The sequence below is a fragment of the Coregonus clupeaformis genome, chromosome 29 (assembly GCF_020615455.1).
Source record: "Coregonus clupeaformis isolate EN_2021a chromosome 29, ASM2061545v1, whole genome shotgun sequence".
Taxonomy (NCBI): Eukaryota; Metazoa; Chordata; class Actinopteri; order Salmoniformes; family Salmonidae; genus Coregonus; species Coregonus clupeaformis.
The window spans coordinates 65,895,066-65,918,732 of NC_059220.1; the positions used below are offsets into that span (position 1 = coordinate 65,895,066).

The following is a 23,667-nucleotide window of genomic DNA, read 5'->3' on the forward strand; positions in this document are numbered from 1 at the left end:
GACGAAATACAAGCAGGGCATTGTACCGGATAATTTTTGAACATGGACACTGTCTCGTTGGCCTAACGTTATATCCTAGTTTGACTTTGGTGCAGGTCATGTTGTTCTTCACATTACCGTCTCTGGTAAACACATACTATATCAAATAAAATTGAAGTTTATTTGTCACATGCAAAGGATACAGAAGGTGTAAACGGTACAGTGAAATGGTTACTTGCATAGTTTAGTCTTTTGTTTAGACATGTAGCTAGCTAGCTAAACAATGAACCACAATCCCAACTCATAACGTTACTACCCTGCATGAATCTACAGGTAGCTAAAGCTAACCAACTAGGTTCAATGTTAGCTAGCTAGCTGACATTAGGCTATAACTAGCAATGCAAATGGCTCTGAGATACGAATAATATTACTACACAGATCACGTAATGTTAGCTAGCGAGCCAGCCAGCCAGCTAATGTTAGCTAGCTAGCTAACAGTATGCATTAACTTGCAATGAAAACAACTTTCTGATAAAATTAGAAACATATATAATATCTGAAAATGTAGCCAGCTAGACTCTCTTACCCGTATACATGAATGAACGCTTCTCCCTCTCTGTCATGGATGCCATGGTTGCCCTTAGTTTGAAGATGTAATCTGGAGACAGGTGTTTTATACAACAGCCTTCTGTGTTCTCTTTTCAACTCCCTCCGCATATTTGCAATCAAATGCCTGAATTTTCTCCATCTCCTTAGCTATCATACTCTGCTTCCATCGGGCATTCCACTGATTTCAAAACTTGGTCCTCCAGAAAGTGGAGAGCATTATCAACACTTTTGCAGTTCTTCGTGATATATTTTTTAAAAGCCGCATTAGAAAGGATTACCTACATGGCAGACCAATCTGAACTTATCTCTCGGCATGTCCATCCCTTCCATTGTCTCAGCCAATCATGGCTAGCGGGAAGGTTCCTGTCTTTTTCCGTGGCTAAACCAACTAGGCTCGTAATTTAACAATTGTATTTGTATTTACAGATGGCATACAAGTTTGTTATTAAGGCACATGCAAGTTCACATGTTCCAGAAGGCATATCTGCCAAAAAATGCATTTCTTAAATGCATTTTTTATTTACGTTCAAATGCCTCTCCTGTGAAGTAGTGACGCGGGACATACGCCTAGTTTCCTGAAACGAGTCACATTTACACTCTTCTTCAACCTGCAGAATCTACAGCCCAAAAGCTGCTGGTTTGATGCTGTTCTTTACCACACACACTTATACGAGCATATTGCCCTCCTTTTCTTTTCAAAGTCTGGCTGATATTTTATTTGTGTTGCCAGTATTTTTTACTGTAGGTCTACTAATCTCAGGGGTGGAATTTTTAAAACGTAACTGGGAACTCACCATTGTTAATTTACCAAGAGTTCAGTTATAAAAAACAACAACACTTTTTACCTGACAATATCATGTCACATTCCCACACAATTCTACCCCTGATGTGTATTGCTGTAACATCTATATTCTCTTCTACTACCATCCTCTCACTGAGTACACTCCACCGACAACCCTCTTCAACAGTCAACATGCTATCTTGTTGTTAGAAGGATTTTCCCATTGCGTGTTCCACCTAACATCCAGCTAGGTATACGGTTGTATTTATCAAACACGCTCGCCGAGTGTAAATATATTCATTGTAAATATTTTCATGTCTTCTTAGTGCTTATCTCCTAACCTCCCCCGTTAGCTGGTCTGGCACAATATTCTTTCAAAAGTAACCTGAGAAGAAAGCAGGAAAACAGGGCTTTACCATCACCCTGTATAACAGCTCAGACACAGTGAGACGGGCGCTGTGCAGCTCAGTTCAGAGCCAAGTGGAGGGAGAGAGCCAAACTCACCGTTGATACACTCGTACACATCACAGCATCGCCCGGGGGTACCGTCGCCGCGGGAGACCACCTTGGGGGAGCTGCCCGCGGTGCATTGTGGGAAACTGCACATACCAGGCAAACACTCACACCTAGAGATGGGATGGAGAGAGGGGGATTCATAGAGTTAGCCCACATCAGATGGATACACCCTCACACCTGACTTATTTCACCTGACTACTTTTTATAACTGCCAAAGAAAGTGCATTGATTGTTGCATTCAGGGGGAGGTCGAGGCTCACCTGGTAGGAAGGGTGCAGCAGCCGTCCGCGGTGAGACGCACCTGGGTCTCATAGCTGTCAGGTGGACACTGAACCTGCTGGACAGGAGGGCACTCCACTGTGCTGCAGTCCACACTAAACACTAGATAGGGCACAACACAGAGACAATCATCAGTGCTGCAGTCCACACTATACACTAGATACAGTAGGGCAAAACACAGAGACAACCATTAGTGCTGCAGTCCACACTAAACACTAGATAGGGCACAACACAGAGACAATCATCATTGCTGCAGTCCACACTAAACACTAGGTACAGTAGGGTAAAACACAGAGACAACCATTAGTGCTGCAGTCCACACTAAACACTAGATAGGGTACAACACAGAGACAATCATCAGTGCTGCAGTCCACACTATACACTAGATACAGTAGGGCAAAACACAGAGACAACCATTAGTGCTGCAGTCCACACTAAACACTAGATAGGGTACAACACAGAGACAATCATCATTGCTGCAGTCCACACTAAACACTAGGTACAGTAGGGTAAAACACAGAGACAACCATTAGTGATGCAGTCCACACTAAACACTAGGTAGGGCACAACACAGAGAGAATCATCAGTGCTGCAGTAAGTATGTTAATTTGACCAGTTTCTCACAGCAGGAAAATAATCCTGCAGCAACAGGAAATGTGAATTATTAATGGACATTTTTGTAGGGGTTGATACATTTTTCGTAAGGACAAATCAAGTCTGACATTTTAAAGTGGAAATTACAAACTTTAGAAGCCTTTTTAAACCTAGAATAGACTACAATTTGTATTTGCGACAACAGAGTGATCAAATTAAGATAGCATACCTGTAGGGAGGGCACAACACAGAGACAACCATGAAAAACCTTGTAGAGGAGCACATTGGGAGAAGAGTGTATTAAGAAAATAGACGTGTCAGTATTTTAACTGCAGCGTTATATGTCATACTGTCTGTTTATGTGAACAGGGAGATCACGGCACCAGCACATTCCTATCCTAGCAACCACTACTTCTGTTGGCTAGGGCCTACGTTATGCCAGGTGATAAACCACTGGCGGAAGGATACAGCTGCCATTCATGAGTGTAGCCTACAATTTGGGCATTGAGCTTGGGAAATATATTATTATATTTATTATTTCTACAATGAGCTAAGTATCAGAATCAGAAAACAATATTGCCATGTCACAAATAGTTGCTAGAAATTGTTATTGGTTGCTAGTGTACCTGGCTTGCACTCGTACAGGTCGCAGCATTCTCCAGGCTTCCCAGAGCCCTTGGATACCAATATGTTGAGGTATCCAGGTTGGCACACCTTCCTCAGGCACCCTGCAGGGCTGCAGACACAGCGGCTGGGCAGGGGACAGCACTCTCCAGGGGGTGCGTAGCCTTCGATTAGCACCGAGTCCTCAGGGCAGCGGGGTGAGAACTGCACCTCACACCGTGCCTTAGAACAGTCAGGCCGCTCCTCTGCATGAGAGAGAGATCAGATTGTTGATTGTAGCATTAAGCCAATATTTGTACAGTTACAGATGAAATAATCTGCCCTGGCTGTTATCTTTAGTGTAATGGTTAAAAACTTTCAAGGAATTTCAAACTGAAACTTTAAAACATGAAGGTTTTTCTCAGGGAATGTTTCTGAAAGGAACACTCTTGGGACACCCAGAACATTGGGCAAATGGACATTAGAGGAATCGGGAATGTTATTGCTAACATTTAAGAACCTACAAAGAACATTCAAGGAACTAAAATGTGTCGGCTGGGCAGTCAATCAAATTGACTATTGACCATTCAGGTCAAAGTCCAAGATTTTATACACACAATTGGCACAAACCCTTTTCCATCAGAAGCACAACAGTTTATTTGTGACTCCAACCTTTATTGAAACAGAGAGCTACATGAAGGAAGTATAAAAGTGCACCAGAGGGGCAGGTAAAACAAGCATTCAACATTGATGTGAACGTAAATTAAGTAAAAATGTAAATTGCTGGAATTATGAGTACAGCAAACAAACAGGAACTGAGAGAGGCGCCGCGTGCTAATGCCCTCCCTTTCAGGATAACACACAGACGCAGGAGGCTAACAGGCAGAAAGCTGAACACACACAATCGGATGTGGCACGCACGCACACAAACACACAAAATCGGCTGTGGCACGCACGCACACACACACACAATCGGATATGGCCAACTACCATCCAGTATAAATTGTGCTGTCTCCAATGTGCTGGAAAGGCTGGTGCACACACAGGTTGCCAACTATTTCTCACTCAACAGCCTATCAAAGCGGCTTTAGGAAGACAGCACATCTACAGCAGTGCAAAGGGTTGTGTAGGACAGCAAGTCGGCTTGTAACAGCCAGGAGGACACAGCAGCACTCTTCTTGGATCTGAATAAAGATTTTGACACTGTTCACCACCACACACTCCTGAGGAAGCTTGCAAAATTAGGCTTTGACAGCGCTGCAATAAAGTGGTTCACATCATACTTACAGAGGAGCAGTACACGGCAAGTAGCTTAGTGGTTAAGAGCGTTGTGGCAGTAATCGAAAGGTCGCTGGTTCTTATCCCAGAGCTGACTAGGTGAAAAATCTGTCGATGTGCCCTTGAGCAAGGCACTTAACCCTAATTGCTCCTGTAAATTGCTCTGGATAAGAGCGTCTGCTAAATGACGTAAATGTAAAAATGTACACCAAACTGCAGAGCACACAGTCAGCCCATGTACCTGTGGTGAATGGAGTCCCACAAGGGAGTTTACTTGGACCCCTACTTTTCTGCATTTACATAAATAACCTTCCATCAGTGCTGGAAAAATGTTGCGTACATTTATATGCAGATGACACAGTCCTGTACTACTCAGCGAAGACCACCCGGGAGTGTGAGGAGGCAGTGTCAAATGACATCAAGAGGGCAGCAGCTTGGTTCACTGACAACAAGCTCTCCCTACACCCTCAGAAGACCAAGGCAATGTTGTTTGGCAACCCACAAAAGCTGAGACACAGGCAAAAGTATCACAATAACAGACGGACAAAACACTTATGAACAAGTAAACCCCATAAAGTACCTGGGGATGAAGTTGGACTAACACCTACACTGGACTTAACACGCTAGCCTGGTCACAGGGAAATGTCTGGGCTTGGTGCTCTAAAAAGGGCAAGGGAGTTCGTCTCCAAGGACATTCTCCTGACAATCTACCACACCATAATAACAACTGACCTGGACTACTGTGCCACGGTATGGCTTCCCACCCTACATCAGTGCAATAAGACAGGTCTTAACCAGCTTATGGATGAGCATTTTAAGTTTTTTGATTTTTATTTATTGAAACCGTAATATCAACTGGTTATATTATATCGTCAAACACAATCTTCAAAAAGGCAGTAACCTCAGCAGTGATGCTTGCTTGTACAAGCCTTTGGCTGTGCAACGGCATTGCATTGTTTTGTTAATTTAGTAGACAAGACACTCTTATTTCCTGAGTCCTTATCACAGTCAAGATGGTGTCACCATGGTGCTTGCCTATGGAGCAGTGAGGGGAACGGCACCTCCGTACCTTCAGGCTCTGATCAGTCCCTACACCCAAACGAGGGCATTGCGTTCATCCACCTCTGGCCTGCTGGCTCCCCTTCCTCTGCGGAAGCATAGTTCCCGCTCAGCCCAGTCAAAACTGTTCGCTGCTCTGGCACCCCAATGGTGGAACAAGCTCCCTCACGACGCCAGGACAGCGGAGTCACTCACCACCTTCCGGAGACATTTGAAACCCCACCTCTTTAAGGAACACCTGGGATAGGATAAAGTAATCCTTCTACCCCCCCCAAAAAAAATAAATAAAAAAAAAAAAAATTAAAAAATAAATTAATAATTGTAAAGTGGTTATCCCACTGGCTATAGGGTGAATGCACCAATTTGTAAGTCGCTCTGGATAAGAGCGTCTGCTAAATGACGTAAATGTGCCCTTGAGCAAGGCACTTAACCCTAATTGCTCCTGTAAGTCGCTCTGGATAAGAGCGTCTGCTAAATGACTAAAATGTAAATGTAAATTGTCAAGACACGCCTATTTTATAGTAAAAGAAAACATGTAATATAACTGAATAAAATATAACTTAATATTTTTTCAAATGAAAAAAGTTGCCATTGTGAAGTGATGTGCATCAAAAATATATATATATATATATTGGTCGCATACACATATTTAGCAGATGTTATTGCAGGTGTAGCGAAATGCTTGTGTTCCTAGCTCCAACAAACAGTGCAGTAATATATAACAACACATAAAAATACACACAAATCAAAAAAAAAAAGTAAAATAATGGAATATTAGGATGAGCAATGTCGGAGTCCGGAGTGTGTACATACAGTGCATTCGGAAAGTATTCAGACCCCTTTACTTTTTCCACATTTTGTTACGTTACATCCTTATTCTAAAATGGATTAAATTAAACATTTTCCTCACCTATCTACACACAATACTGCATAATGACAAAGCGAAAACAGGTTTTACGAAATGTTTGCAAATAAAAAAAAATATACCATAAATACCTTATTTACATAATTATTCAGACCCTTTGCTATGAGACTCGAAATTGAGGTGCATCTTCTTTCCATTGATCATCCTTGAGATGTTTCTACAACTGAATTGGAGTCCACCTGTGGTAAATTCAATTGATTGGACATGATTTGGAAAGGCACACACTGTCACGATCGTTTACGGACGAGAAGGACCAAGGCGCAGCGTGATATGCATTCATATTTATTTCACGAATAAACACACGACAAAACAACAAACGAAACGTGAAGTCCAAGGTAACACACAAACATACCTTACACGGAACAAGATCCCACACCCTACTAGTGCCAACAGGCTACGTAAGTATGGTCCCCAATCAGAGACAACGAGCTACAGCTGCCTCTGATTGGGAACCACACCGGCCAACATACACACCCTGACTCAACCAATACAAGTCCCTAGAGTCAGGGCGTGACAAACACCTGTCCCACAGTTGACAGTGCATGTCAGAGCAATAACCAAGCTATGAGGTCGAAGGAATTGTCCGTAGAGCTCCAAGACAGGACTGTGTCAAGGCACCGATCTGGGGAAGGGTACCAACAAAAATTCTGCTGCATTGAAGGTCCCCAAGAATACAGTGGCCTCCATCATTCTTAAATGGAAGAAGTTTGGAACCACCAAGAATCTTCCTAGAGCTGGCCGCCCGGACAAACTGAACGGAGAAGGGCCTTGGTCAGGGAGGTGACCAACAACCCGATGGTCACTCTGACAGAGCTCCAGATTTCCTCTGTGGAGATGAGAGAACCTTCCAGAAAGACAACCATCTCTGCAGCACTCCACCAATCAGGCCTTTATGGTAGAGTGGCCAGACGAAGCCACTCTTCAGTAAAAGGCACATGACAGCCCGCTTGGAGTTTGCCAAATGGCACTAAAGGACTCAGACCATGAGAAACAAGATTCTCTGGTCTGATGAAACCAAGATTGAACTCTGACATGAATGCCAAGAGACAACCTGGCACCATCCCTGCGGTGAAGCATGGTGGTGGCAGCATCATGGTATGGTGATGTTTTTCAGCGGCAGGGACTGGGAGACTAGTCAGGATCGAGGGAAAGATGAACGGAGCAAAGTGCAGAGAGATCCTTGATGAAAACCTGCTCCAGAGAGCTCACGACCTCAGACTGGGGCAAAGGTTCACCTTCCAACAGGACAACGACCCTAAGCACACAGCCAAGACAACACAGGAGTGGCTTCAGGACAAGTCTCTGAATGTGCTTGAGAGGCCCAGCCAGAGCCCGGACTTGAACCCGATCGAACATCTCTAGAGAGACCTGAAAATAGCTGTGCAGCGACGCTCCCTATTCAACCTGACAGAGCTTGAGAGGTTCTGCAGAGAAGAATGGGAGAAACTCCCCAAATACAGGTGTGCCAAGCTTGTAGCGTCATACCCAAAGTGCCTCAATAAAGTACTGAGTAAAGGGTCTGAATACTTATGTAAATGTGATATTTCACTTTTCTATTTGTAATAAATCAGCAACAATTTCTATTAACCTGTTTTTTCTTTGTCATTATGCAAATATATACAAATAAAAAACTGAAAACTGAAATATCACATTTACATAAATATTCAGACCCTTCACTCAGTACTTTCTTGAAGCACCTTTGGCAGCGATTACAGCCATGAGTCTTCTTGGGTATGATGCTACAAGCTTGGCGCACCTGTATTTGGGGAGTTATTCCCATTCTTCTCTTCAGATACTTTTTATGGAGTATTGAGTGTCGATTGATGAGGGAAAAAATAATTTAATCAATTTTAGAATAAGGAAAAAGTCAAGGGGTCTGAATACTTTCCGAATGCACTGTACTTGACCCCCTCTCAATCAGAAAGATTTCTGGCTCCCAGGTGTCTTTTATATAGGTAACGAGCTGAGATTAGGAGCACACTCTTAAAGGGAGTGCTCCTAATCTCAGTTTGTTACCTGTATAAAAGACACCTGTCCATAGAAGCAATCAATCAATCAGATTCCAAACTCTCCACCATGGCCAAGACCAAAGAGCTCTCCAAGAATGTCAGGGACAAGATTGTAGACCTACACAAGGCTGGAATGGACTACAAGACCCTCGCCAAGCAGCTTAGTGAGAAGGTGACAACAGTTGGTGCGATTATTCGCAAATGGAAGAAACACAAAATAACTGTCAATCTCCCTCTGCCTGGGGCTCCATGCAAGATCTCACCTCATGGAGTTGCAATGATCATGAGAACAGTGAGGAATCAGCCCAGAACTACACGGGAGGATCTTGTCAATGATCTCAAGGCAGCTGGGACCATAGTCACCAAGAAACAATTGGTAACACACTACGCCGTGAAGGACTGAAATCCTGCAGTGCCCGCAAGGTCCCCCTGCTCAAGAAAGCACATATACAGGGCCGTCTAAAGTTTGCCAATGAACATCTGAATGATTCAGAGGAGAACTGGGTGAAAGTGTTGTGGTCAGATGAGACCAAAATTGAGCTCTTTGGCATCAACTCAACTCGCCGTGTTTGGAGGACGAGGAATGCTGCCTATGACCCCAAGAACACCATCCCCACCGTCAAACATGGAGGTGGAAACATTATGCTTTGGGGGTGTTTTTCTGCTAAGGGGACAGGACAACTTCACCGCATCAAAGGGACGATGGACGTGGCCATGTACCGTCAAATCTTGGGTGAGAACCTCCTTCCCTCAGCCAGGGCATTGAAAATGGGTCGTGGATGGGTATTCCAGCATGACAATGACCCAAAACACACGGCCAAGGCAACAAAGGAGTGGCTCAAGAAGAAGTACATTAAGGTCCTGGAGTGGCCTAGCCAGTCTCCAGACCTTAATCCCATAGAAAATCTCTGGAGGGAGCTGAATGTTCGAGTTGCTAAACGTCAGCCTCGAAACCTTAATGACTTGGAGAAGATCTGCAAAGAGGAGTGGGACAAAATCCCTCCTGAGATGTGTGCAAACCTGGAGGCCAACTACAAGAAACGTCTGACCTCTGTGATTGCCAACAAGTGTCACGCCCTGGCTCTGGGGACTCTTTTATGTTGAGCCAGGGTGTTAGTTTCTATGTTGTAGTTTCTATGTGTTTATTCTAGATCGTTTAGATCTATGTTGGCCAGGGTGGTTCCCGATCAGAGGCAGCTATTGCTCGTTGTCTCTGATTGAGAACCATACTTAGGCAGCCTGTTTTGCACAGTTATTTGTGGGATCTTGTTCTTTATAGGTTTGTGTTTGTGAACCTTTAGACTTCACGTATCGTTTTGTTGTTTTTGTGATTGTATTAAGTACTGATTAAAAGATGTACGCCTATCACGCTGCGCCTTGGTCCGGTTCTTACGACGATCGTGACAACTGACCTCTGTGATTACCAACAAGGGTTTTGCCACCAAGTACTAAGTAATGTTTTGCAGAGGGGTCAAATACTTATTTCCCTCATTCAAATGCAAATCAATTTATAACATTTTTGACATGCGTTTGTCTGGATTTTTTTGTTGTTATTCTGTCTCTCACTGTTCAAATAACCCTACCATTAAAATTATAGACTGATCATGTCTTTGTCAGTGGTAAAACGTACAAAATCAGCAGGGGATCAAATACTTTTTTCCCTCACTGTATGTAAGAATGCTGTTCATTGACTATAGCTCAGCATTCAACACCATAGTACCCTCCAAGCTCATCATTAAGCTTGAGGTCCTGGGTCCTGTGCAATTGGGTCCTGGACTTCCAGACAGGCCGCCCCCAGGTGGTGAAGGTAGGAAACAACATCTCCGCTTCGCTGATCCTCAACACTGGGGCACCACAAGGGTGAGTGCTCAGCCCCCTCATGTACTCCCTGTTCACCCATGACTGCGTAGCCATGCACACGTCCAACTCAATCATCAAGTTTGCAGACAACACAACAGTAGTAAGCTTGATTACCAACAACGATGAGACAGCCTACAGGGAGTACCCCCCTATACACATCGATGGGACAGCAGTGGAGAAGATGGAAGTTTTAAGTTCCTCTGTGTACATATCACTGACAAACTGAAATGGTTCACCCACACAGACAGTGTGGTGAAGAAGGCGCCACAGCGTCTCTTCAACCTCAGGAGGCTGAAGAAATTTGGCCTGTCACCTAAAACCCTCACAAACTTTTACAGATTCACAATTGACAGCATCCTGTCGGGCTGTATCACCACTTGGTACGGCAACTGCACCGCCCACAACCGCAGGGCTCTCCAGAGGCTGGTGCGGTCTGCACAATGCATCACCGGGGGCAAACTACCTGCCCTCCAGGACACCTACAGCACCCGATGTCACAGGAAGGTCAAAAAGATAATCAAGGACAACTACCACCCGAGCCACTGCCTGTTCACCCCACTATTATCCAGAAGGGCGAGGTCAGTACAGGTGCATCAAAGCTGGGACAGAAAGACTGAAAAACAGCTTCTATCTCAAGGCCATCAGACTGTTAAAAAGCCATCACTAGCACAGAGAGGCTGCTGCCTCCATACAGACTTGAAAATCACTGGCCACTTTAATAAATGGAACACTAGTCACTTTAATAATGCCACTTTAATAATGTTTACATATCTCATATGTATATACTGTATTCTATACTATCTATTGCATCTTAGCCTATTCCACTCTGATAATGATATTGCTCATCCATATCTTTATATATTCTTATTCCATTCCTGTACTTAGATTTGTGTGTCTTAGGTTTTTGTTGTGGAACTGTTAGATATTCCTTGCTAGATATTGCTGCACTGTCGGAACTAGAAGCACAAGCATTGTGCTACACTCACAATAACATCTGCTAACCATGTGTATGTGACCAATAAATTTGATTTGATTTGAGTAGGCGTATGCTTAATGATTCTGATGTAAATACGATCTTTGTCTTTATCACACTAATGTTTTGCATATTTTCAGTGTGGAACCTATTTATGTTCCGGGGGGTTATAGCTTAGGCTAACCAATTTGAAATGTCACTAGCAGTTCGCAAAGTAGCTTAAGCAGAAAATACTGTAGATGGGACGCAATTATTCCAAAACTGCAGCTTGATGTTGGAACACATATTTTCCAAAAAACTATCGTCATTTGGCAAGGAATGTAGCTTGTGTGTCAATTACGTTTTTATAGGCATTCATTTCTGTAGGCCTAATGGGAGCTTGTGTGCTCACTCAGCACATGTGTGTGGAGGGAGCGTTTGGAACGCAATTGAGTGAATGAGACACAGAGGGGAAAGGGAATTTAGGGAGAAGAATGGTGTAATGCTTGGCTTGGTTTCTTTTTTGTTGTGCCCCACAAATGCACATGTACAAATGGAACACTAGAGTCAAAGCAAATTAACGTTGTCTACAAGACAACATTTTACTTGCTCGTTCTGGCAGCCACAAAGCACATTCCACCAAATAGTTGTACAGTATTTGAAAAAGATCTCTGGTTAAAGATCGAGCTTTGACGTCCGTTCGAGTACTCGATTACTCATGCCCATCCCTAAACCAGCTACAGCGTATCATCAACAGGGTTGCTCATATCATGACTGGGCATTCATGAAGGGAGCACATAAAACAGAGGTTTTTCTGCAAAAAGTTGGAATCGACCACTGACGGACAGGATCCACACCCTAGTGACTGTTTTCAAGGCGACACAGCACAAACTATCTGAATACGTCAGACCTGTTCAGGTGGGAGTCTCCACCCATCCTCCGGGGGCGCACCTGAACAGCAGCCAAAACTTACGAACAATGGGAACCGTACCTGCTGCCACAACCATCAGTTAAAAACATGGCCTTCCAAGGCAGTCTGGAGTTCTTTGGACCACTGCTCTGGAACAAGCTGGACTTATCCACACGACAGCTAGCTACCATGTCCGCCTTCAAAAGAGCTGTACACAAATCAAGACAGATGTAATGTGAGCGTAATTTCATATTTATGCTATTGCGATGTGTGCTTCTGTGTTTGTTGTGTTAGCTGTGCGTTGGTATTGTGAGAGAAAAATTACATATTTACTTGATTTGTTTGATATTAATAGTTAACTCTAGTTCCCTGCAGCTAATCTGGGCGTATAGTCACTAGAGATAGCTTGAGCTGACAATTGACCCGGCCTGCATTCCATAGACAAGATGTGGTGTGTGTAACCGAGATAGGGATAGCCTGGAGGAGTAGAACGAAAATCCTCATTGTTCCTAATGATCCTTGCCATCTGGGAAACTAAGCCGGGTTGGGGGTAGAACAACACCCCGTGCAAATAACTAACAGATGAACCCAAAGTGGCTTATGATGCCCCGGTCTGCATGGGAAGGGTGGAACCAGCCATGACTAAGCATAAAGCATAAAGCATAAAGAACTCTGCATTTTCTGTATGTCAGAGCTCTCGACCAGCCTCACTTACTACCTTATTAATACGTTTTGAATAAAGTAATATCCTGATTGGTGATTGACCTTGTCTCTCCTCATTATTGATTAGAATTTCCACGACAATTTTGGTGACGAGGATGGGATCTGCACTTCACCTGTTCACCACTCCTGAAGACCTGGGTAAACTGTGCACAGGAGATCAGAAATTGGGATCTCAGGGAAAACCACGCTCCTGTAGAGCAACTGGACCCGCCTAAGATCTGAGAGGAAGCGGGCAATGGTGGATGCCAGATCCCGAACATAGTACTGAGAGAGCTGAGCTTGAACAATCTATCAATAAGTGATGTCGTGTAAAGATAAGAAGAAAAAAATAAAAATAATAATAATAATAAAAAAGCCCCTGTGGTATGCCCACAGCTGGGTTAACTAGCAGGACTGTTGAGTTGGTAGGAGTGTTCTTAAGTGAGGTATCCTTGGACATGCAGTACCAGTCAAAAGTTTGGACACACCTACTCATTCAAGGGTTTTTCTTAATTTTTACTATTTTTTACATTGTCGAATAATAGCGAAGACAATGACATAACACATATGGAATCATGTAGTAAGTGTTAAACAAATCAACCACCCTTTGTCTTGATGCCAGCTTTGCACACTTGTGTGTCCAAACTTTTGACTGGTAGTGTAATTGTTAAATTAGCCAGTTGCGGGCAACCAAAAGTCCAGATCCGTGGTACTGGGTTGATCACAGTAGGACTGGTGAGGTTAATATATTGAACGAGGGACTAGAGTGCAGGTGAAACCTTGAAGTTCAAATTATAACGTGTAATGTTTTGATAAAATGTTTTGATAAATAGGTATGCCCTGGGTTAATATTGTTAGGTGTTATTGTGAGTGTTTTGTTATTCCTGGCATGTCACCTGAAGTGGAGGTTAGAAAATACAAGGTAAGATTAGATTTTTGGAACCATGTTACATACATTTACATTTAGTCATTTAGCAAACGCTCTTATCCAGAGCGACTTACAGTTAGTGAATGCATACATGTTGTTTTCTTTTTTTGTTTTATACTGGCCCCCCGTGGGAAACTAACCCACATCCCTTCCGGCCAAACCCTCCCCTACCTTGGACAACGCTGGACCAATTGTGCGCCGCCCTTGGGTCTCCCAGTTGCGGCCGGCTGTGACAGAGCCTGGACTCGAACCAGGATCTCTAGTGGCACAGCTAGCACCGCGATGCAGTGCCTTAGACCACTGCGCCACTCGGGAGTCGTAGTTAGATAGGAGACATGGGTACTCTGTTGGTAGTTTTGCACATTTGGATAGACATAAGATAATCCATACCACAGTAATCGCAGTAGGAAATATCCCAGTGTGGAGACACCCCGGTTTTGGGACCACTAATATTTTGAAAATGGTATGGGTTTCCTTGTTCATATAGGCAGGGTTTGAAATCTAAAAACAGCGCTAACCGGTTTCCCTCGTCTGTCTCATTCCACTGTGTGTCCTGTGTGTTCGTGTTTCTATATGTGTGTGTGAATGTGATATGAGTGTTGTGTGAGTGTAGAAATAAGTGTTAATCTTACATTTGGATAATAAGATATAGAAATTTGCATAAAATATTATAAAAATGTGGATAATACGTTTCGATTTATAGCGTTATCTTGGGGTTCCATCCATCACTGCCCATCATAGAATATCATGGGGTGGTATTGAGTGTGGGATGTTATTTTAGACAGTAAGTGGCAAGTCTATAAAGTCTGGAAGGCTAGAGAACCGTTGAGGATACGTGCGGAGCAGCGTCTGGGAAATGTGAGTTTTTGGGTTCTGCTGGGAGTGTTTGCAGAGCTGCCTTGTAGCAATGGGGAGTCGTTGACAACGCACATGGAGTGTTGGATGTGAGTACCTAAGATTTCTAACGTTATGTATGGATTCTGTGAATATATGAAAATGTGACAAATTGTATGTGTGTATAATCTATTACTACAGATTTGATGAAGTAATGATGGAACTAATGATAAATAATATACTAACTTGCGCACCCAAACGTAGACGTACGTCAGGTTTGAAAAATTATTAATAAAGGTTTTCTGAGTTGGTCCCTTTTATGGATCATTTGATAAAGATAAGGTTTAAGCATTATATGACTGTCTACAAAGTCTGGGAAATAGTCTCAGAAACTGATTGGGGTACGTCCACTTTTTGGTAAGAATATGGGAAATTGACCTAACCGATGTAACTATAAAACGCTCATGGGACTACATTTGCTATATTTCTCGAATAAACTTTTCCCATACAGTTAAGAGTGAATTAAGGTGGAGTCTCGACGTAAGTTATAACGTAGTACAAAGCCAAATTAGGGGTTTCCATCAAAATAATTATCATTGTGGAGCTAATGTGATGTAGTAAAGGAATTTCATTATGTCGCAAGGGAAAAGATAATCCGGTTTTATGTTTCCAAATCAATGAATGTGGATTTAACTCATTGACTGCTAATTTATTTCCTTTGAGCATGTGAATACTTTGCAAAGAACTTTAAGGTTATTTTCTGGTAATTGTGTCATTATTATGTGCCAGATGTTAAGACTACAAACCATTGTAATTGTGTTATTTGCATAGGGTCTGTGTTACTGACTAAAATCTGGGTTTCTGACTGTAATTCAACTATTGATATGTTTTGCTTAGATAGATACAGCGGTCATGGTTCAAATTGAAAGGCTAATTTATTCAACATGATTAGCAGGGCCATTTCGAGGTAATAATATTTTGGGGTGTGGCCTAATGGTTTGCTGGAGGAACCTACTGAGAATGGGGTTGTAATTTAAAACACTGAATTGAATATGGATATGAATTGAATATATGCTTGTCAACAACAGCAAGTGTTTGTTTTATTACCTGTAGTCTAATCAGAAGGGACTGTTACCTATAACTAATGCATTCTAATGATAGCGGATTGGCAATTGTGATAGAGCTGTGACCATGATCATAATGGATAACTAAACATGGATATTATTTATTGCATGATAATAGAAGGCTACAACAGCAATGCATTGAAGTTGTGGGCAGACAGAGGTTCCTGTGTTGTGAACTATTTTATATTTTTCCTTATGAATTGACTGATGTATAAATTCGGTGCATTACATGTTAATTTTAAAATAATAGACATTTAATAAGTGTGATGCAGAAAGAGAAGATAAAGTTGTCAAGTTGTTTTTTAACCTTACGATAGAGGTAAAAGCAGAACATTGTTTGAGAATGTTATTTATAATTTTCTACTGGACAGAATGGAAGAGTTTCCGTGTTTTAGTCTGAGGGTGTTAGCAACTGGTGCTCGCTGAAATCTAGTGGGCTGTAAGAGACATAGTGGGTTAGTTTGGTGTAGAGGTATGACTAAGTTGAATGCAGATATGTTCTTTGAAAATGTATAATTATTATTACTCAATTCTATAGTTTGGGTAACACCAGTGAATTTGAGCAGAAAGTTAATGTATTTTAAACCGATAATATGTTTCCACTACGTGGAACAGTGTCAAGTAATTTAAGTGGATTGCAGTTAGTTTTGACTATTACGCTGATGAGACAGCACCAACTTTTTGAAGGTTCTAGATTTGTTAATCAACACGTTTCTATTTTTACTAAATCAATGCAACATATTACAATAATAAGATTACCGGAAAGGGGTTCTGGGTTTGTTTATTTTAGAAGGTGTTCATTCTGCTTAACGGGACGCTGTATCATCTGATGTGTTTTAAATTTACCCTACGGGAAATTAGATTGGAGTTAATATTGGGAGTAAGTGTTAGTAGAGTTTTTAAGAAGCAATTCTGTCAAGCGACAGCATTGGGGTTACCAAACCTAAAATGTTTGTTCATGAACATGAAGGGCATTGTGGTGTGTTGGATATGGGAAATCATGCTAAAATAAGAGAGACCAGTCAGATACGGGAGTGAATCATTAGACTCGGTGGCGAGATAAATGTTGCCGTGTCTAAGGGTAGTACATGCTAAATTAAGGGCACATAAACGTTGGGGTGGAATAAAACAAACAATTAATGATTGGAGGGAGGACAGTGGACTTATCATTATCGTGTTTTGTTTGTAATTAAAACTTTTGGGTTGCTGATTAAGATGTAGCGTAGAAATGTACTCTTCTCTTCCAGGAGAGGGGTTAATCATTATCTCACTCTGTGAAATGTTTCCTGAGAGTCTGGGGAGCGCAGTTAGTGAAATTCAGCAGTTTTTTTTAAGTATAAATGTATCTGTATTCGGCCGTAAAGAGAGCACCCAAATTAAATAAGGCCTGGCCATTTTTGTTTGTTTTTGCCCACACTTGTTATGAATATTTGTTAGTGTTTTTAATACAGTGTTTTAATTATTGTGAGTGGTCTATTCTTTTGGTTTCAGTGGTGGTTTTTAAGGGTTAAAGCCGAGGTATCTTAAAGGCGCACACTAATGGCATTTTCTGTTTTATTTTTTTATTTTTTATTTTTTATTAAACGCATGTGAATTATTTTGATAAGAAGTGTATTGGAAACTTACTGTAACCTGGGACACGAAATGAATGAAATGTTTGACTGTTTTTAAATAATTAGTCTAATATAGAAGGGTTTGAATGACCTCTGACCTCTGTCCTGACTTTCTAGTGTGGTTTGATCACCCTCACTGGAAAGCCGAGAGAGGGTGGGTGATGATTTAAAGGTCATATCTAATACTGATTTGAAGGACATGGGTAAAACTCATACTTATAATTAATAGTTATATTGTGATTCGGACCACGAGAAGGATAGACCTGTCTCTAGTCTATTTTTCTATTCCTTGTATGACCGTATGGGCAAAAATTTTTCTTTATGGAGTTATTATGGATTTGTTATATTCAATAGTTTTTTATTATTTCACCAGTAGTGTTGTTGTTTTCTACACATTAATCACATTATGAGTAATGTGTCAAAACTGGGGGAGTTACCAGTCCTCTGAAGGTTTTTGGATTGAAGTTTTACACACCTTGAGTGATATATAGAAGTGTATCGAGTGATATAGGAAGGAGTGTATTGTTGTGTTGTTTGTTCTGTTTTGTTTAGATACAAATCTCACCAGATTGGGTTTGCTGGATGATGGAGATTACTCCCTAAGGATTAGCGGTCTAACTTCCTGACCCTGTGACTCTGCGATGAGGTCGACAGTGTGATAGTGGAGTATATGCCAATTTGAAATAATTGTTTTAACAGAATGTGTTGTTATGTTCTTTGACATTTGTCTTAGAGATTTGTATTAAGAATATTGGTAAAAGTAATAAGTGGTCATACAGTTAATGCTTGTCTGGATTTCCTGAATCAGAAATGAACTGAACTAAATTGTTGTTTTGATCTGTCCTCTCTCGAGGTTATGGTGAAGGTGACTACAGATGGTATCTATATGCATGAAAGGGATAATTTGGCCGAGAACGGTGTGAACCTCAAACCCCCTCTAACCAGCTGAAGAAGAGCGACAAAGGCATTCAATACGACCTTGTCTTCACCACTTCTACCTGAGACCTGAGTCTGAGCCAGCAACCTGTACACAGGAGTGCTACAGGAGTCCACGTGGAATGAGCATGGAGAGAGATCCGTTCCAAAACTTCTCTCATATTGCTGGTATACTCGTTGGCAAATGGACAAGACATAATAGGTGCTGTGGTGGGGCTCAGGTGAGACATTAGTCTGTCTGGGAAAATCTGATTAATCCTGAGACATTGAAATTGGGACATTCATTTTGAACTGGGAAACTATCTGAAGAAGACAATGAAGAGACACCAGAAGAATGAGTGCCTGAAGGTGGGGTTGGTCAACTGTGCCCATAATTGATTTAGACTTGTCCAAAATTGTTTATTTTGGGTATCAAGTTGATTGTAGGGGTCTACAGTCGGCAAAATGTATAGTAATTTAGACTAAGAATGCATTGAGATACTGATCTGTAATTATAACCCTGATGAGAAAGTTAATGCTAGAATTATAAGATGAATATATTGTATGTTAATATAAATGTACATTCTGCTAGGGTCGATGTGTGCTAAATTGAGGGTTTTAACTTTGAGTGATAGAACCAACGTGAATCACTGAGAAATGTCATTCTAAATTTAGCTTGGATAATTCATTGGTTAATTATGATTTGGAAACTGACTGATTGATTTGAGTAAGTTGTTAGTATGTTAATAACTATATGAGTGGAGCAATTAATGTATTATGGATTGATTGTTTTGATTGTTGTTATGCTGATTGTGACATGTGTAAAGAAGTTGTGTACTAAAGATGTTGACACCATTCTCAGCATGCCCTGGTGAATGGAGAGGGTGAACTCTGATCCTGAGAGTGAAACTGATCCTAATCTATTTGACCTATATCCATTACCAAATTACATTTTTGATGATAATGACAATATTCAGGAACTATAGCAGGTTTATGCTAATGCAACATAGGCGTTGCCTTATACACTTGAAGTCGGAAGTTTACATACACTTACGTTGGAGCATTAAAACTTGTTTATCAACCACTCCACAAATTTCTTGTTAACAAACTATAGTTTTGGTAAGTCGGTTAGGACATCTACTTTGTGCATGACACAAGTAATTTTTCCAACAATTGTTTACAGACAGATTATTTCACTGTATCACAATTCCAGTGGAAGTTGACTGTGCCTTTAAACAGCTTGGAAAATTCCAGAAAATTATGTCATGGCTTTAGAAGCTTCTGATAGGCTAATTGACATCATTTGAGTCAATTGGAAGTGTACCTGTGGATGTATTTCAAGGCCTACCTTCAAACTCAGTGCCTCTTGCTTGACATCATGGGAAAATCAAAAGAAATCAGCCAAGACCTCAGAAAAAAAAAATGTAGACCTCCACAAGTCTGGTTCATCCTTGGGAGCAATTTCCAAACTCCTGAAGGTACCACGTTCATCTGTACAAACAATAGTACGCAAGTATAAACACTATGGGACCACGCAGCCGTCATATCGCTCAGGAAGGAGACGTGTTCTGTCTCCTAGAGATGAACGTACTTTGGTGCGAAAAGTGCAAATCAATCCCAGAACAACAGCAAAGCACCTTGTGAAGATGCTGGAGGAAACAGGTACAAAAGTATCTCCACAGTAAATGAGTCCTATATCGACATAACCTGAAAAGCCTCTAAGCAACAAAGAAGCCACTGCTCCAAAACCGCCATAAAAAAGCCAGACTATGGTTTGCAACTGCACATGGGGACAAATATCGTACTTTTTGGAAAAATGTCCTCTGGTCTGATGAAACAAAAATAGAACTGTTTGGCCATTATGACCATCGTTATGTTTGGAGGAAGAAGGGGGCTACCCGAAACGTTTGACCCAAGTTAAACAATTTAAAGGCAATGCTACCAAATACTAATTGAGTGTATGTAAACTTCTGACCCACTGGGAATGTGATGAAAGAAATAAAAGCTGAAATAAATAATTCTCTCTACTATTATTCTGACATTTCACATTCTTAAAATAAAGTGGTGATCCTAACTGACCTAATACAGGGAATTTTTACTAGGATCAAATGTCAGGAATTGTGAAAAACTGAGTTTAAATGTATTTGGATAAGGTGTACGTAAACTTCCAACTTCAACTGTAAATAGTGGAATCATGATACTTGTCCTGGGTCATGTTCATTAGGCACCAAACAGAATATATTTTACTTAAACCAGGAGTCACTACCAGGATTTGTCCAACAAGATATGCTAATTTTAGTTTCTACAGATGGTGTTATAGGGATGGAAATAGTTATTTCCACCTTGCTGACCAATGGGAGTATGCTCAGTATCAACATGATGATTTGTTTCATACTGTTGGAAAATGTACTCTGACTTAGATTGCTGAGAATTTCTTAAACAATATTTTAATATCTTTTTAAAACTTGTAATTTTCTTTTAAATTGAGAGAAATCTCAAAATGGGGGAATGTGAGAGAAAAATTACATATTTAACTGATTTGTTTGATATTAATAGTTAAATTATATACATAACAAATAGTAAGACATTTCTGTTCTACTAATGCTGTGTTTTTGTAAAGGGATGGTCTCCACTCTAGCTCCCTGCAGCTAATCTGGGCGTATAGTCACTAGAGATAGCTTGAGCTGACAATTGACCCGGCCTGCATTCCATAGACAAGATGTGGTGTGTGTAACCGAGATAGGGATAGCCTGGAGGAGTAGAACGAAATTCCTCATTGTTCCTAATCATCCTTGCCATCTGGGAAACTAAGCCGGGTTGGGGGTAGAACAACACCCCGTGCAAATAACTAACAGATGAACCCAAAGTGGCTTATGATGCCCCGGTCTGCATGGGAAGGGTGGAACCAGCCATGACTAAGCATTTTTAGATCTACTATATAAAGAACTATGCATTTTTTGTATGTCAGAGCTCTCGGCCAAACACTCAAGAGTGTTGGGTCGACCAGCCTCACTTACTACCTTATTAATATGTTTTGAATAAAGTAATATCCTGATTGGTGATTTACCTTGTCTCTCCTCATTATTGATTAGAATTTCCACGACAGTATGCATGCTACTGGGTATGCTGTATACACTTCTGTGTATGGTGTATTTTTATCTAGTCAACTGTCATGTGATGTGTACGCTTTTATTAATTCTATGGAACCCAGGACTCCCTGGATAACAGTGGCAATTGTCACTGAGTGGACTATCCTGGTATTTCTTTTGGGAGAAATAAAAGAAAAGAAAATGTACACGTCAAACACTGCAAATTAAAAGTGAATTCACTTTGCTTTAGAACAGCCTCCAAGTCTGGCATGGCAGCAAGGAACAGGGCTAGGCTGAAGCTCTGGAGGCATATTTAGAATGTTAGATCTTTCTGAGTGAAGTAGGCCTACTTGGTAAGACTAGCTTTGAAGTGTTGTTTTTGTTGGGCTTGAAGAATAAAAAAGAATAGAAAGTTTCACATTGGGTTGGACGAAAGCTTCTGTAGTATAGTGATTTTCTGTGACGGGTCAAGTTGAACTAACACAGAATAGAGCTTCACTGTGAAGACAGGCTCCAGCTACCTCAGCAAAGGGCCTGTCTGATAAGGCCAATCTAGAATTCCCAAATGACTGCAGCCTAGCAAAAACACTAAAGGCAAGTGTAGCCAGGTGGTAAAGGTGCATAGCTGTATTAATTTATATACACTAGATGGCACTGTCCCTTTAAGAGATCCATAAATAAGGTGTGCAAGCAGTTATGGGATTGTGCATGTGCAGTGTGTAAGAGTGAGAGCAAGCAATTACACTGGAGAGCTGTTGAAATCCATTGTGGGTCCAATGTTACTTTAGATGGGTAAATAATACTTTTTATCTTACTCTTGTATTGGAATATATCATATTTTGCATCATCTGCAGTGTATAAGAGTTCGTTTTGTAATATTTATGCCAGATGGTCATGTTAGCCTGTTGATACTTTCAGATTGACTTAAGGATGTTAGCTTCTTGCTAGCTGAATACCAGTTCTCTCAGAACCACGTTGTGGAGTTGATGATAACATAATTTGAAGCGTGAGTAATTATCAGAATTACATTCTATTTTGTGTAAAGCTTCAGGGTGTTGTATTTTGTTTCATTTTTTAATTGTAACTTATCTGCTGATATGACACTTCCCCCAGTGTTGTATGGGTGAGATGAGGATCTACTGTATTTTCTTGTGTTTTCCTATAGAAAGCAGAGCCACTACCGTTTACGCATTTCACTTCGGTACTTATTGTACTCAGATTGTTTATAATGAACTTTACTAACTTGATTGTGATTAGACTGAACTTTACTTTATGGTGACTTCACCTTGCGGTGATTTCCCTTCTACGTTACCCTATTTTAAATGTAAGCTTTGTCAGAATAAACAACCCCAAATTAGTTTGTGTCCTGTGCTGGGTTTACTTTCACCAGGCTACACAAGGATAGCTTTCTGTTCTATCTCCTTTTCAAATAATATCAGGATCCAGTGCAAAGCAACAAAGTAGGAAAAAGCTGAAAGAGAAAATGGTTTCATCTAACGAGATAATGATTCTGGGCACTTTAATTACAGTATAGAGAATAGTGGAAAAAGTACTATAGAATCCACCTTCGTACTAACTTGTTTGTTATACATTGGCTCTTAGAAAAGCCCATCCGCTGTATTAAATGCATCCATTCTGTCTTTCTTCTGGAGGTTACTGATTCTGTGTGATGTCGGAGAAAGAACGAAAGAAAGAAAGAAAAAGAGAAAGATAGAAAGACGGCCCTCAAAGAGGGCAGTGATACTGAGCGGAGGAGGATAATTAGGTTATATTAGATGGAGGAGAGTGTTTGGGAGCACAATGCAAGGAACTACAATACAGGAGCTATGGAGGAGATAAGTCCTTTTTGTCTATTAGAAAGCTGATCATATTTAACAACAGTTTTTGTGTGATTATACAGCCGTATCACATCTCAGAGTTCGCTATGGACCGCTCACTAAAAGGACTGTGGGAACATATTCCTGCTGAAGGTAAAAGGTCAACGCAAAATGGATATCAAATGATATGGTTTACCCATGGAACAAATGTGAAGTAAACAACACCTTTGGAAGTGAACAACATCTTTGGAAGAAATGGACCAATTGATGTTGGTACGGTAACAACATCCT

The 23,667-nt window shown here is 41.1% G+C and overlaps 1 protein-coding gene across 1 annotated transcript in view; it reads right to left on the reverse strand.

Moving 5' to 3' along the window:
- The window catches only part of LOC121544755 (cysteine-rich motor neuron 1 protein-like), a 153,238-nt gene that overhangs the window by 55,796 nt on the left and 73,775 nt on the right, over positions 1-23,667 (reverse strand). The window contains exons 3-5 of the mRNA XM_041854874.2: positions 3,385-3,627; positions 2,146-2,266; positions 1,874-1,995 (exon numbers count right to left, since the gene is read on the reverse strand). Of these exons, the coding sequence (XP_041710808.1) occupies positions 1,874-1,995; positions 2,146-2,266; positions 3,385-3,627 (486 nt within the window). The remainder of the gene's footprint in view (positions 1-1,873; positions 1,996-2,145; positions 2,267-3,384; positions 3,628-23,667) is intronic.